We start from the raw sequence: 13,404 nt of genomic DNA, 5'->3' as shown, positions 1-13,404 counted from the left end.
TAACATCCAATAAATGAATATGATATTATGGACAGGTTGATTTAATTAAATTATTTACACTTGTAAATTGTAAAAAACACAAAATAGGTCCTTGGATACCAAATGTTCCTTAAAGCAAACTTATAAACTCGCTGTCGTGAGAAGAGAGGGCGGGTCATTTTCTCCCTTTGTCATAATAAAGTTAAAACAGGAGGTCCAACTGACTGATGTTTGGCGTCATCAGAGCGGATAGAAAAAAAAACCTGCGGGGTAAAAGAATCTGCAGGCTTTATGTGGAAAAGCGAAGTGCTCACAGTAAAAAACACATAGCTAGACCCATAGATTATTTACGTATTAAAAGTGTTTGTCTAATAAGTTCCATATTGTTATAAATTAATTAAACATGCATTATGCAAGAGCAAAATCTGCCTATTACAAGTCTTTCTTTAGGCCTGAAATGTTATCTAAATTATCAATTAGACATTAATTAACTTATCCAGACCATAATAAACTCTCGATGTCAAGGCTAGCCTTCGATGTTGGCTGGATTAGATTCCTATATGCCGCTAACGGCCGTTGATAATTAAATCAACAAAAGTGGATAATCGAGACTAAGCTGTTTATATTAATGATTTTAGTAATGATGACCGAGACTATGCCAAAATTTCACCCGCTTCTTTCTCGGCTCATAGTGGATCAATTTGACTGAAATTTTCAGCAAATTACCTTTACACTATCTAGTTTTTAACTATTATAGCGAGAACTGCATCTCGTTATCTTATCTCCCATAATGTATCTTTAAGAGTTCAAGTTGTAGGCATTCCATTAGAGTTTTCCTTGCGTACGGCTCTCCACAGATAAAAGTTACCTGAAAAGAAAAAGAAGAGCCAGCAGCAACAAAGACAAATTGAACCATTTATAGGAATAAATACATTTTTAAACACAGGTTTAATTAAATTGATTGATGTGCACTGTCATTGTTAATAATGGTTGTGTAGGTCCCTATTCCTTTATTTTGTCATTATTTTTCCTTAGTATATTATTATATTAAATCATGCAGCCGGCTGAACCGCCATACTATCCTATAACGCCAAATAACAATCAATATTTTTGTTACAAAAACATTGTTAATACTAATCAAACAATCAAAAATGCTAAAATCATAACGCCAATTAACAAACAATACAAGTATACTTCATTACAAAAATATGAATAACAATTAACAAACAATACTAGTATACTTCATTGCAAAAACATTAGTGAACAACAATAACAAAACATACTAAAATCATAATGCCGATCTAACATCAAATCAATGATGATACAATAATCAAACAATACGATTAACTTTATTGCAAAAACATTGGTGATTCGATCTGAAATCAAATAACATCGGTGATTCGATCTGAAATAAAATAAAATCGGTGATTATATCTGAAATCAGTCAACGAGTACTAGCTATTTCTTCCATACGATTAAATTGTGTACAAGTCTTATTCTTAGTTGTGGACGACATCACCAATGCCTTGTGGATGACTCCATCAATGGGTGTGGACAACTTCACTGTGGACGACTTTGCTTGGGAACGACTTGACTGGCACCTATTGTTTTGATTGACTTTAGATTGATACACAGAGTTTAAGGTCTTGAGACGAACAAGTATATTGATTTTCAATGGTTTTTGATAATTTGAACAGCTAAATCCATGATATTAAATGTTTTGTATATTAAACGTTAGCAAGGGCCAACCAATTTCTAATGATTTTATGATAATTACTTTATGAGTTGTTACTCTTAATCAGATATTAGTGTATTATAAATGTTTCATTACCGACAAAAGTAAAAATATATGACTACGATTGTTGACTGCCCGAAAAATTTAGCTTCTGTGGGCGTACGTTTCGTTGCCTGGCAAGTGCAACCTATCTTTTTATCTAAGGATTCTCTAATTTCTTTTAATATTTAGTTTGTAGATCTACATAAATTCTGTTCTGCAAGTATATCAATGGTCATGAGGATGCCAAAAAGTATCTACTTTAAGTTAGTTAATCAAGTGAACTCATTAAAGCCCTCTGTACGAGATGTCAGAGATATTATCAGTGAATATCCTGGGTAAGTAGTAAATATAATGCTACAAATACATGTATTGTGTCTTCACTCATTATTCTTGCGCATGAACAGGTTAGCCATTACTTTGAAATAGCACAATAAATTATATATTTATAGTTATCAGAAGAGATTGATTCTTATTATATTCTGTGGGCTTGATCACCAGTAATGTTTTGATATAAAGTACTGTAATCAGCTGGCAAATATTCAAAAAGGTCGGCTCTGGTATGCCTTATAATATTCGATAATTTCCACTTTTTCATACATGTAACACTTTTTTTAGGAATTTGTTGTTCTTTGCAATTGTTCCTGTTAGCGCCTTGATGGCAATCTGATTTGTTTTATGAGCTGTGTTTTCTGTAAGCATTTCAAAGACAGTTGTCCGCGTATATGATAAGGAAATTTATCTGATCTGGAGTTAATTGAATGGGTTTTTTTTAAAAAAAAAAAAGTGATCTGAAAATTGATTAGCTGTTCCTGTGGAATGGTTAGCAATAGTGATGTCCCGTTTATCGATTTCACCATCGGTAATTGGCCAATAAGTAGCCTATCGGTAGAAATCAGCATATCTGGTAAATAACTTTAAAATATCATTCGAATTGTGAACAAACCATTTTCTCTTGCTTGGCACTCAGCTCTTTTATTTCAGTTGCCACGCATGTGATTAGTTTTAGACATAAGACTAAGACAAGATTTGACTCCGTCAACGGCATCAACGTTCAGATACAGACCATATTTTCAACTCTATTACTCACTAATAATTTCTTTGAAGACCAAATGTTGTTATGTGAGACTGTGAGAGGATATCTGACATTTCAAAAAAGTAACTGAATGTCACTAGATAAGAGAACATGAGAAAAATAGAAATAGTCTGTATATTCCTTTGTTTTTATTTTTTCTATACTTAATAAAAACATGGTAATGCACAAACATTTTCTAATTTTTTCATTTTCTCTTGTCTATTGACAGTCAATTTCTTATTTGAATTGTCAGATATTTTCTCACAGTCTGACACAACAACTTTTGGTCTTCGAAGAAATTATTAGTGAGAAGAAATTCGCCTCTGGTCCTGGTATCACTCGTCACTTCAGTCAGTTACATAGAAGGATAACTTGTGTTTTCCTTTTGCGTTCGTCACTTCAGTTTGTTGAAACCCTTCATTATTCATCTATTGTAGCAACGATCTCTGTGATAAAATTATATTTGGAACGGGTTTAACCAGTTCTATCACATGTGATAATGATTGACACCAATATTGTCCTTTAAATCAACAGAATAATGAAAAACTAGCTGACCTAAGTTACCTTCTAGTTCATGACAATCTTACAGATATCATACCTAATAGGTTTATAAAGAATTATTACAATGAAATGGAAAATGAACACTCGCATTGGAATATCAACAAAGTACGTGGGGGATCTGACAATTGACAATGAGCGCTACCCCTATTCAATTGTTGATGTGCACTGTGATTTTTTACATCAGGAAAACATCAAATATAACCATAAATAGACAAGTACAATCATAAACTGACACTTTCATTGTATTCCTGACTACCTGAGCTTCAAATTGATGTACAATTTATATAATAACAATTAATTTTAATTACCTCAAGTGTGAGTAAGAACAGGAAAAATTTATAAGGCATTTATTCTTTAAATTGTATGGCAAAACGAGTGATTCCTTCTGCATAACTTTAGTCAATCAAATTACTGGATAACCAAAGAATATGACTATGACAAATAAATCATAACAATGGGGATTCTAATCTACATCACCTTGATTACATAATAAAATGTATAATGGTGGACATATTTATGCACAGTTTGAAATACCCCAAGAATCAATAAACACAATTACCCTGTACCTTACAGCGATCCTTCTTCGATCTGTTTCCAATGTGTGCTGATATTACAAGATCACAAACTAAAACAATACCTAATTAGGCTATTGAATTTTGTATTTAAATTGTTTCTGATAAGTAATAACAAATTTATTAACTATAAAATAAACAATGGTGCTCACAATAGTTATTTGTCTAACATGATTCACGATAATAACAATATCAACAATGGCTCATCATTGCATACCAGGCTGGTATGAAGCGTTGCAAGTCTTACATTTGGCCTTACTTTGATCACTGTCGCTTATCGTGAAATAGTTCCAAATCTTTCTAATTCACGTCATTTTTTTATACGCCCAAAGGGTCCGTCCGCCGGTTCGATTTCTTGTGAACGCTCTAACAGCAAAAGTTCTCATATATGTTGTTTTCATTAGTGAGACGAAGAAGCCAATTTAATGTCAATAATTTCCATTTATTACGTCTAGAGTTATGGCCCTTGTTTCACTTTGTTGACCCTTGTAAACGCTCTAACGCCAAAAGTTATCATGTGATCTTTGTGAAATTTATATAAAGTATTAATTATTGTTTATTGTTACCAAGTAATCTCTAGTATATTAGAGGAAAGATTGTAGATGATAGGCAGTTAACGACAGGCAGGTAGGAGGACATACTGAAGGGCAGGTTTCTGATAAGTTATTTCTTAGATGCTGTTCCTGCATATCAGAACGTAACTTCCTGAATTATGGCCCCTGATTGTACGAAAAATCGCATTTTTAGCTTGTGGACCCTATAGAGGTCATAATTTTTATCCGATTTATAAAAACGTATTATTATATCACCGTTAAACCCTAAGGACGGCTGAGTTCGAATTTCGTGAAAATCGGCCCAAAACTGACAGACAAAATGGCTGCCGTTCGATCTCAAATAGCGTAAAAATATGGTATATCAAGGTTGTGGACCCTTTAGGAGTCACGATTTGTATACGCCCACATTTTCATGTGGACGTATATTGTCGCCTCCCCTGTCCGTCCGGACGTCCACAATTTGTTTGTGGACACTCTACAGGTCACAATTCTTATCTGATTTTGACAGAACTTGAAATATAGGTTTATCTCCAAACGATCTCAGCTGCTTTCGATATTGGCATGTATTGGATCAAAACTTCATGGATTATGGCCCCTGTTTGTACAAAAAATCACGTTTTTAGCTTGTGGACATTAAAGAGGTCACAATTTTTATCCGATTTTGTTGAAACTTGAAATGTAAGTTGATAACCCAAAGATCTCGGTTCCTTTCGATATTCGCGCATATCGGATCGTAGCTTCCTGAATTATGGCCCCTGATTGTACGAAAAATCGTGTTTTTAGCTTGTGGACCCTATAGAGGTCATAATTTTTATCTGATTTAAAAAAACGTATTATTGTATCACCGTTACACCCTAAGGATGGCTGAGTTCGAAATTCGTGAAAATCGGCCCAAAATTGACAGACAAAATGGCCGCCTTTCGTTCTCAAATAGCTTAAAAATATGGTATATCAAGGTTGTGGACCCTATAGAGGTCACAATTTTTATCCGATTTTGTTGAAACTTGAAATATAAGTTTATAACCCAAAGATCTCGGTTCCTTTCGATATTCGCGCATATCGGACCGTAACTTCCTGAATTATGGCCCCTGATTGTACGAAAAATCGCTTTTTTAGCTTGTGGACCCTATAGAGGTCATAATTTTTATTCGATTTAAAAAAAACATATTATTATATCACCGTTACACCCTAAGGACGGCTGAGTTCGAATTTCGTGAAAATCGACCAAAAACTGACAGACAAAATGGCTGCCGTTCGTTCTCAAACAGCTTAAAATATGGTATATCAATGTTGTGGACCCTATAGAGGTCACAATTTTTATCCGATTTTGTTGAAACTTGAAATGTAAGTTTATAAACCAAAGATCTCGGTTCCTTTCAATATTCGTGCATATTGGACCGTAACTTCCTGAATTATGGCACCTGATTGTACGAAAAATTGCGTTTTTAGCTTGTGGACCCTATAGAGGTCATAATTTTTATCAGATTTAAAAAAACGTATTATTATATCACTGTTACACCTTAAGGACGGCTTAGTTCGAATTTCGTGAAATCTGCCCAAAACTGACAGACAAAATGGCCACCCTTCGTTCTCAAATAGCGTAAAAATATGGTATATTAAGGTTGTGGATTTCTTGTGTGGGGCATTATATTAATATATTATATATTGTACAATTACATAACTTAATAATTCCGATTAGTCACTAGAACTTATGGTTTTTAAGCTTTTAACGTTATTTTATCTGGATTATCGCCCTTATTATTGTGATTTTTTTATCACCTTCTTAGATATGACGTCATTCTCAGTCAGCAGACGGCTGTCCCTAGAGATAGTCTACATTTCCTACTTGCTTCTTTGTATTCAGTTTTGTTTTTGTGTGTTTTTTGTGACGATGGAACATGTACCCTATATGTATTGAATACTGAAGCGTTTCTTTATTGAATTTAGAGTTTAGACTACTTTTTTATACATTTCACCGATGTGGTTACTTGTATAGTTGAATTTTACTACATATGCTTACATTCGTATTTTGTGTAGCATATAGCAGATCATGACTCATGCTGGCATTACACAATGGGTTCTTTGGGTTGTATTCCTAATTTTCGATATAAGAGTAGGCCGTAGTGCCGCTGTCCGGGCAAAATTTCCCTCATAGCACACTGTATGGCGTATGCCCGTCTTCATTAGCCCAGTTCGGAGCAAAACAGTAGGACTTTAAACCCCATTTCATTTCATTTTTGTATTCCTAATTGTTTTCAAATTTGAGTGAAGTCTGTATCACTACAGACCCGGCACTGTACAGCGCAGTGGACGCTTACGGCTAGCCCCCGGATCCATTCACTTTTTTTTTAATTGTATGTTTGTGTTTCCCTGAGTATGATGTCCTGTCCGTGTATTTGTTTTTGTGTAAATTTTGTGTGGTCAGTCTAAGGATGTAAACGGTCACTCGGTTAACCGGTCACACTGTTGAACCGGTTCAAAAAATTACTATTCTGTATTCGTTTTCATAGGATACCTGACCTTCAAACCCAGGAATGATAGCCACAATATTGTTTTCTTTCACTAATACCACATAATTATTTCAAATAGCACATGTCATTTGTGATAAGTCTCGGGAAGTTAACGACTGTAAAATCCCACTCGAAGTTTTGACATTTGTATATACGTTATTAGCCCTCGCTGTCAAGCATTAAATTGCCTCAACTGATTGACAAATTAATTGTTTTACAGTATTAACCTCATCACTCCATACACGGTCTCAAAATAAAACAAGTATGATGTGATGAAATAATATCAAAATAGATAGGATATAATAGTAAAATTGTTTATATACTATTCAAAAAAAGTAGGGGATATTTGATTTTGGGGGCATAATACTAAAATATGCAAATGACTACGAAAAAAGTCACTATAGAACCTAACAGAAGAAACATTTCCAGTTACATGTGACGCCCAAACGCACCAATAGCTACCGCATGGAATGCATGTGATGCTTGGGATCATCATGGGGGTCCAACCCAAGATTTGCACGACTCTGACTTTGAATGTTACAGTCATTGTGGCATTGAATTCCAGGGTGGAAACATCAGTTTAATTGTTTTAGTGACCAGAAAACAAATTTTGATATGCGTCGGCTTACCCAAAATGAAAGTTTACGTGCCCTTGGCATGCTACAGATCGGCACAACACAGGCGGTTGTGGCGCGGACGATGAATGTTTCTCAGTCTGTCATAAGCAGGCTATGGTCCAGATACCGTGATACACAATCTGTACAGGACAGACCACGCTCAGGTCGACCAAGGGCGACAACTGAAGCCCAGGATCGATTTATCCGTACCTTGGCCTTGAGAAATCGTGTCATCACAGCAAATCAGATTAGCGCTCGTCTTCAAACAGACACTGGTGTGAGAGTGAGTGGCCAGACGATTCGGAATCGACTGCATAGGGGTCACCTTCGCGCCCGACGTCCTCGCGTGATCCCTTGTTTGAGAGATCATCACATTCAGGCAAGACGTCGTTGGTGTAGGGATCGTCAACACTGGGATAATCGACGCTGGAGCAATGTGATGTTTTCAGATGAGTCAAGGTTCACTGTTGATTTTTTGGACAGACGTAGGAGGGTGTGGCGTCGTCGAAACGAGCGCTTCCAAGACGTTAACGTCATCAGACATGATCGATTTGGGGGTGGTTCTGTTATGGTGTGGGGAGGCATCACTGTTGCTGGAAGAACAGCTTTACATGTTGTTGCAGGGCGTGTTACAGGCCAGTACTACCGGGACAACATCTTGGCAGTCCATGTTGTGCCGTTCGCACGACGTCATGGCCGCCGTTTCATCTTCCAGGATGACAACGCAAGATGTCAAAGGGCCAGGATCGTTACAGGTTACCTCCAACAACAGAACATCACCACATTACCTTGGCCAGCACTGAGTCCCGACCTCTCCCCCATCGAGCATGTCTGGGACATGCTTGGACAGAGGTTACGTCAACGTCAACAACGTCCTGCCAATGTCCAAGAACTTGCTGCTGCGTTGCAACAGGAATGGGACAATCTGGACCAAAATGACCTTAGACGTCTCATTAGGAGTATGCCACGTCGGATCAATGCTTGTTTGGCAAACAGAGGAGGATTTAACCGTTACTGACTTGGTTGTGATGCTGTGGTAACTTTGCTGTTTGACCCCGGGTATCATTTTACCCTTATAATGGTCAGTCTGTGCCTTACTTATTCTAACGATCATTTGGAATAAATCGATGAATGTGAACTTCATTTCATTTTGTCATTTGTTTCTTCGTCAGTTTCATTAGGTGACTTTAATAACACTTAAAAATCAAATATCCCCTACTTTTTTTGAATAGTATATTATCACTCGAGCGCACGATGCTGTGGCGATGGGCTCAAAGTTGACATACGGGTCACTGGTACCATAGGATACAGCATGGCTTGCGACAGAAACACGTGTAGTAAATCCTTTGGAATTAGCTGTTGTTCAATAATCAAACTTATTTTATTTAAAAATCCAAAGGTATGCTTTCAAATATTGAGTTCATAACTAATCTTATGAAGTATAAGTGAAGCTTTTTTTTTTTTTTTTTTTTTTTAAATCAACATGATTTCAAATCAATTCAACTGGTCTATACGTGACCTGTCAGCGCGCAAGATGGAGAAATGAAACATCAAGAATGAATGAATTAATGGAATTTGTACTGACTGTTAACTTAAAAACTGTAATACTAATAATATAAAAATATATTATCAAGTCTTATTTTGATGCAACAAAAATTTTCACAGAAAATTTTTATGGGTTAACCGGTTACGGTTAGGTTTTTAACGACCAGTTAACCGGTTCAAGAATTTTTGAACCGTTACGTCCTTAGGTCAGTCCCCCTGCACTTACTAATAGAGGTCACAATTTTTATCCGATTTTTTTGAAACTTGAAATGTAAGTTTATAACCCAAAGTTCTTGGTTCCTTTCGATATTTGCGCATATCGAATTGTAATTTCCTGAATGTAGGAAAAATCACTTTCTTTTTAGCTTGTTCTCTATCCATCTCTCGAAAATGTGGCCATATCCTGCCTGGTTGTTGTTTTAATAAATTGATAATTGTGTTTCTTTTAATATGCATCTGTTTTCTTTGAAATAATAAAGTGTTATGTATTTATCTGTGGTATTTTTTTCATCATGAAGCACATCAAAGAAAAACAATTAAATTGTTGATGTAATAAAGATAAATATTTGCTAATATGTACTTACTGGCAGCGACATTGTTAAGTTATGTATATACTCACCTATAAATTATTTGCCTTTTTGTATTGTAATTTAATTATAAATAACATATTGTCTGTATTATATTTTTAAAATGAATAAGTCAAGCCTTATAATATAATTTAATTGGTTCGAGAGGTCCTTTGGGTTGGTCTGAGTAGCAAAGATAATATGGGTCCGATATTATGCAATATCGATGCAGGTTCAATGACGAAACTTGCGTGTACCCTAGTGATGTGCGGTTTTTCGATTTAACCGGTTTTTACATATAAACCGAAAACCGAACCAATAAAACAAAAAATAACCGTGCGTTCCGGTTTATTTTTTCAAAATTCCTAATTTTTAATTTACCCGTTTTTCGTTTCGGAAATTCCTAATTTTTATGTAGCCGTACTTCGTTTACTTAATAATTCCAAAATTTTAATGTAGCCACCACTTCCGTTTTTATTTTCGATCCACCAGACCCTCTATGTATAGAGTGTTTAATAGTTTAATAGGTCTGGATGGTCTAAACTATTTATTTTCTCAATTCGGTTCGGTTTATAATCCAAAATTTTATGCAAGCCTTAGCCGGTTGTCAATACATGTGGCCACATATTACTAAACATTTGCCCATAGGAGCTTTTACGGGTTTCCATTTTGACGTCATTTTCGGTCATGCGCAGACATTGGCCTTATTCTTAGACTGAAACCCATAGGCCAGTGTGTGTTTTTTTGTGAAAATACCGTCGTACAGTAAGCTTCTTTTACATAAAATGGAACTGAATGCCATTTCTATATACGCGTAAGGTTTACCGACCGATGGCAGAAAGCGATATTTACAAAAACTTCGATATAGGAAAGATAAGGCAAGTTTATCAGACCCGTAATTGGCCGTTTCCAATTGAAACAAGTGGATGACTGATCCGTGCTCAATGGCCCGAACTAAAATTAAGTGAAGTTTATTACGCATTTTACGGTCAAACAGATGTTATTTATTAATTACGGGACTATTAACACAAAAGATTTTTAAAAATGGTCTATCCTATTTACATTCAACTGCCGACTGGACAGTTCTTTGCGAGGTTGATATATCGTCTGCTATAGCACTGCATGCCACGACCCTACGTACTCGACACAAAACACAGTACTATGTTGGTCTTTGTTTGAGGCTGTCGACTTGAAAATAATTCCAGCTAATAATACTATAAATAGTATGCAATATGCAAATAAGATTGTTTATGCATGCGTGCTGTTAGCCAATAGCTATTGTAAATTTCCCCGCGTTAAGACGGCTCTTACCAATGATAAAATAGTTGTTTGGTGCACGGGGTAAAACTTCAGCCATTTTTATAAATTTTTTCTTGATTGATGGGATATGAATAACAGAAAGAATAAAACGACGATCAAGTTGAATCTGAATATTTTTTAAAAACGTTTTTTTTTCTGTTAATTGTAGTCACATAAATCGTCTTGGCTCAGCTTTTGGCACTCAGTGAAATTTTAATCCAATCAGTTTATCTTGCCGCAACCAAGAAGAAGAACGATACATTTGTGTCCATTTTATCAATTTCTAATTCAGTATTTGGTTCAGAGAACAACTGTTGAATGAAAATATGTAACTGGACTCGGTGCATTCTATACATCGTGATTATTATTTGTTCTCTTTTTTATTAGATGTGCTACGGTCGTGCTTAAATTTTAATATCGTCTTGAATAATTCTTTTGTGGAACTGCAGGTCACCATCTCTAATTACCCATTCTATAATTTACTCTTATGCTCTATTTCATGGCATTTTACAACCAAACAGATGTTATCTATTAATTGTTTGCAGTAAAATTAAAACAAAACATATAAATCGGCTTCATACAGCAATGCATCTTTGTAATGCTTTTGCGTACTGCGGTCAACTGGGCCGTGTGCGAGCTTGACATATATCGTCTGCTACAACGCAGTATATCGTCATTAAAACAAAAAAATAATAACTTAGACATGATTTGAAATCGGTAATTTATTACGAATGCTACACGCAACTTAAAACAAGAGTGGCATTAAAGAATACGTTTTCTATAAAGAGAAAAAGAGGGAAAACCCCGCTTTCCCTAGCATTTACCATGTTAAGATGCGGATAGAAAAAGGCCAGGCTAAAAATAGACACCGGAAGTACGTCACGCGTAAAAGCTCCTATTGACTTTAATGTTAATTCTCGTCTCTTAGACCGGCTCTAACTTTTTCCCAAATTTTCGTTCGGTAGAACGCTTTCTACCACAGATGGAGCAACATGTGGCAACCTCTTGCCCAAAAGCACGTATGAGGTTCACCATGGAAAACTTGAGATACACAAGCTGGAAGTAGAGACAAGAAAACATGCAATTTTGGACCCTAGTTTTCAGCCTAACCAACCTCTCAAGTCTTGTATCCTTCCGCCTCAAAATCATGAATATTCACCAAAACCTGGTAGAAAATGTATTTTCAAACCCTTTTCTTCGATTCTATACCACAAAGTCAACAAAAATCGCCATGCAAAAGGGGGGAAAAAGAGAAAGGGAGAGAAAGACTAAAAATAACTTTTGCCCTACATTCGTTCGTGACGGCGTAGAAATATTTGGTGAGCTGTGTCCATGTAGTTACGCACGATGGCTTCCTCTAAAAGTAAAATGTCCCAAACTATAACTGGCAGACAACAGATAATGTCTGCTAGAAGTAACCAAAAGCTAGCAGACAAGAATAAATATAGTTCAAAATATTCACCTCTGTGCACAATGGATTGATCTGCTCTAATCACGTTATCAATTCTGTCCACTGGTCGCCGTCGATACTGACTTATAGTAGAAAACACAGAATATAACGAAACGAAATACAATATTAATAGTAATTTGAACCTTACAAATCACCCTGAAGTTAGTAGTGTACCAGGATAATGTTTATATTTTATGAAAGATAATAAATTGTTCTTTCAAATGGCATGTGATAATATACTTGGAATTTGATTTTTATACGCCCACATTGAAATGTGGTCGTATATTGTCGTCGCCCCCGTCCGTCGGTCCGTCCGTCGGTCCGGCGTCCACAATTGCTTGTGGACGCTCTAGAGGCTAAAGTTAATATCCGATTGACTTTAAATTTATACACAGTGTTTAAGGCCATGAAACGAAGAAGCCTATTGATTTTCAGCGACTTCCGATAATTACTGCCAGAGTTATAGCCCTTGATCACTTCAAAAAATCTTGTGGACGCTCTAGAGGCTAAAGTTAATATCCGATTTACTTTAAATTTATACACAGTGTTAAAGGTCATGAGACGAAGAAGCCTATTGATTTTCAGCGATTTCCGATAATTACTGCCAGAGTTATGGCCCTTGATCACTTTGAAAAATCTTGTGGACGCTCTAGAGACTAAAGTTAATATCCGATTGACTTTAAATTCATACACAGTGTTTAAGGTCATGAGACGAAAAAGCCTATTGATTTTCAGCGATTTCCGATAGTTACTGCCAGAGTTATGGCCCTTGACCACTTCAAAAAATCTTGTGGACGCTCTAAAGGCCAAAGTTAATATCCGATTGACTTTAAATTTATACACGGTGTTTAAGGTCATGCGACGATGAAGCCTGTTGATTTTCAGCGATTTCAGATAATTAC

At 35.9% G+C, this 13,404-nt stretch overlaps 1 protein-coding gene across 6 annotated transcripts in view; it reads left to right on the top strand.

Moving 5' to 3' along the window:
* Positions 1 to 13,404, top strand: part of LOC126820274 (CDAN1-interacting nuclease 1) — a 214,832-nt gene that overhangs the window by 5,553 nt on the left and 195,875 nt on the right. For 3 of the 6 annotated variants that reach the window (XM_050548136.2, XM_050548139.2, XM_050548137.2), the window contains exon 2: positions 1,946 to 2,091. The exons of 1 other annotated variant lie outside the window; for it this stretch is intronic. In XM_050548136.2, coding sequence (XP_050404093.1) covers positions 2,061 to 2,091 — 31 coding nt within the window. In that variant the 5' untranslated portion in view covers positions 1,946 to 2,060. Of the gene's footprint in view, positions 1 to 1,945; positions 2,092 to 13,404 lie in introns of those variants that run through there. 2 more of the 6 variants (XM_050548135.2, XM_050548133.2) reach the window with 2 other exon arrangements.

This window comes from Patella vulgata, chromosome 5, assembly GCF_932274485.2.
Source record: "Patella vulgata chromosome 5, xgPatVulg1.2, whole genome shotgun sequence".
Classification (NCBI taxonomy): domain Eukaryota; kingdom Metazoa; phylum Mollusca; class Gastropoda; family Patellidae; genus Patella; species Patella vulgata.
Note: the sequence above shows the minus strand (reverse complement) of the source record. Positions and strands in the feature narration are given on the sequence as shown.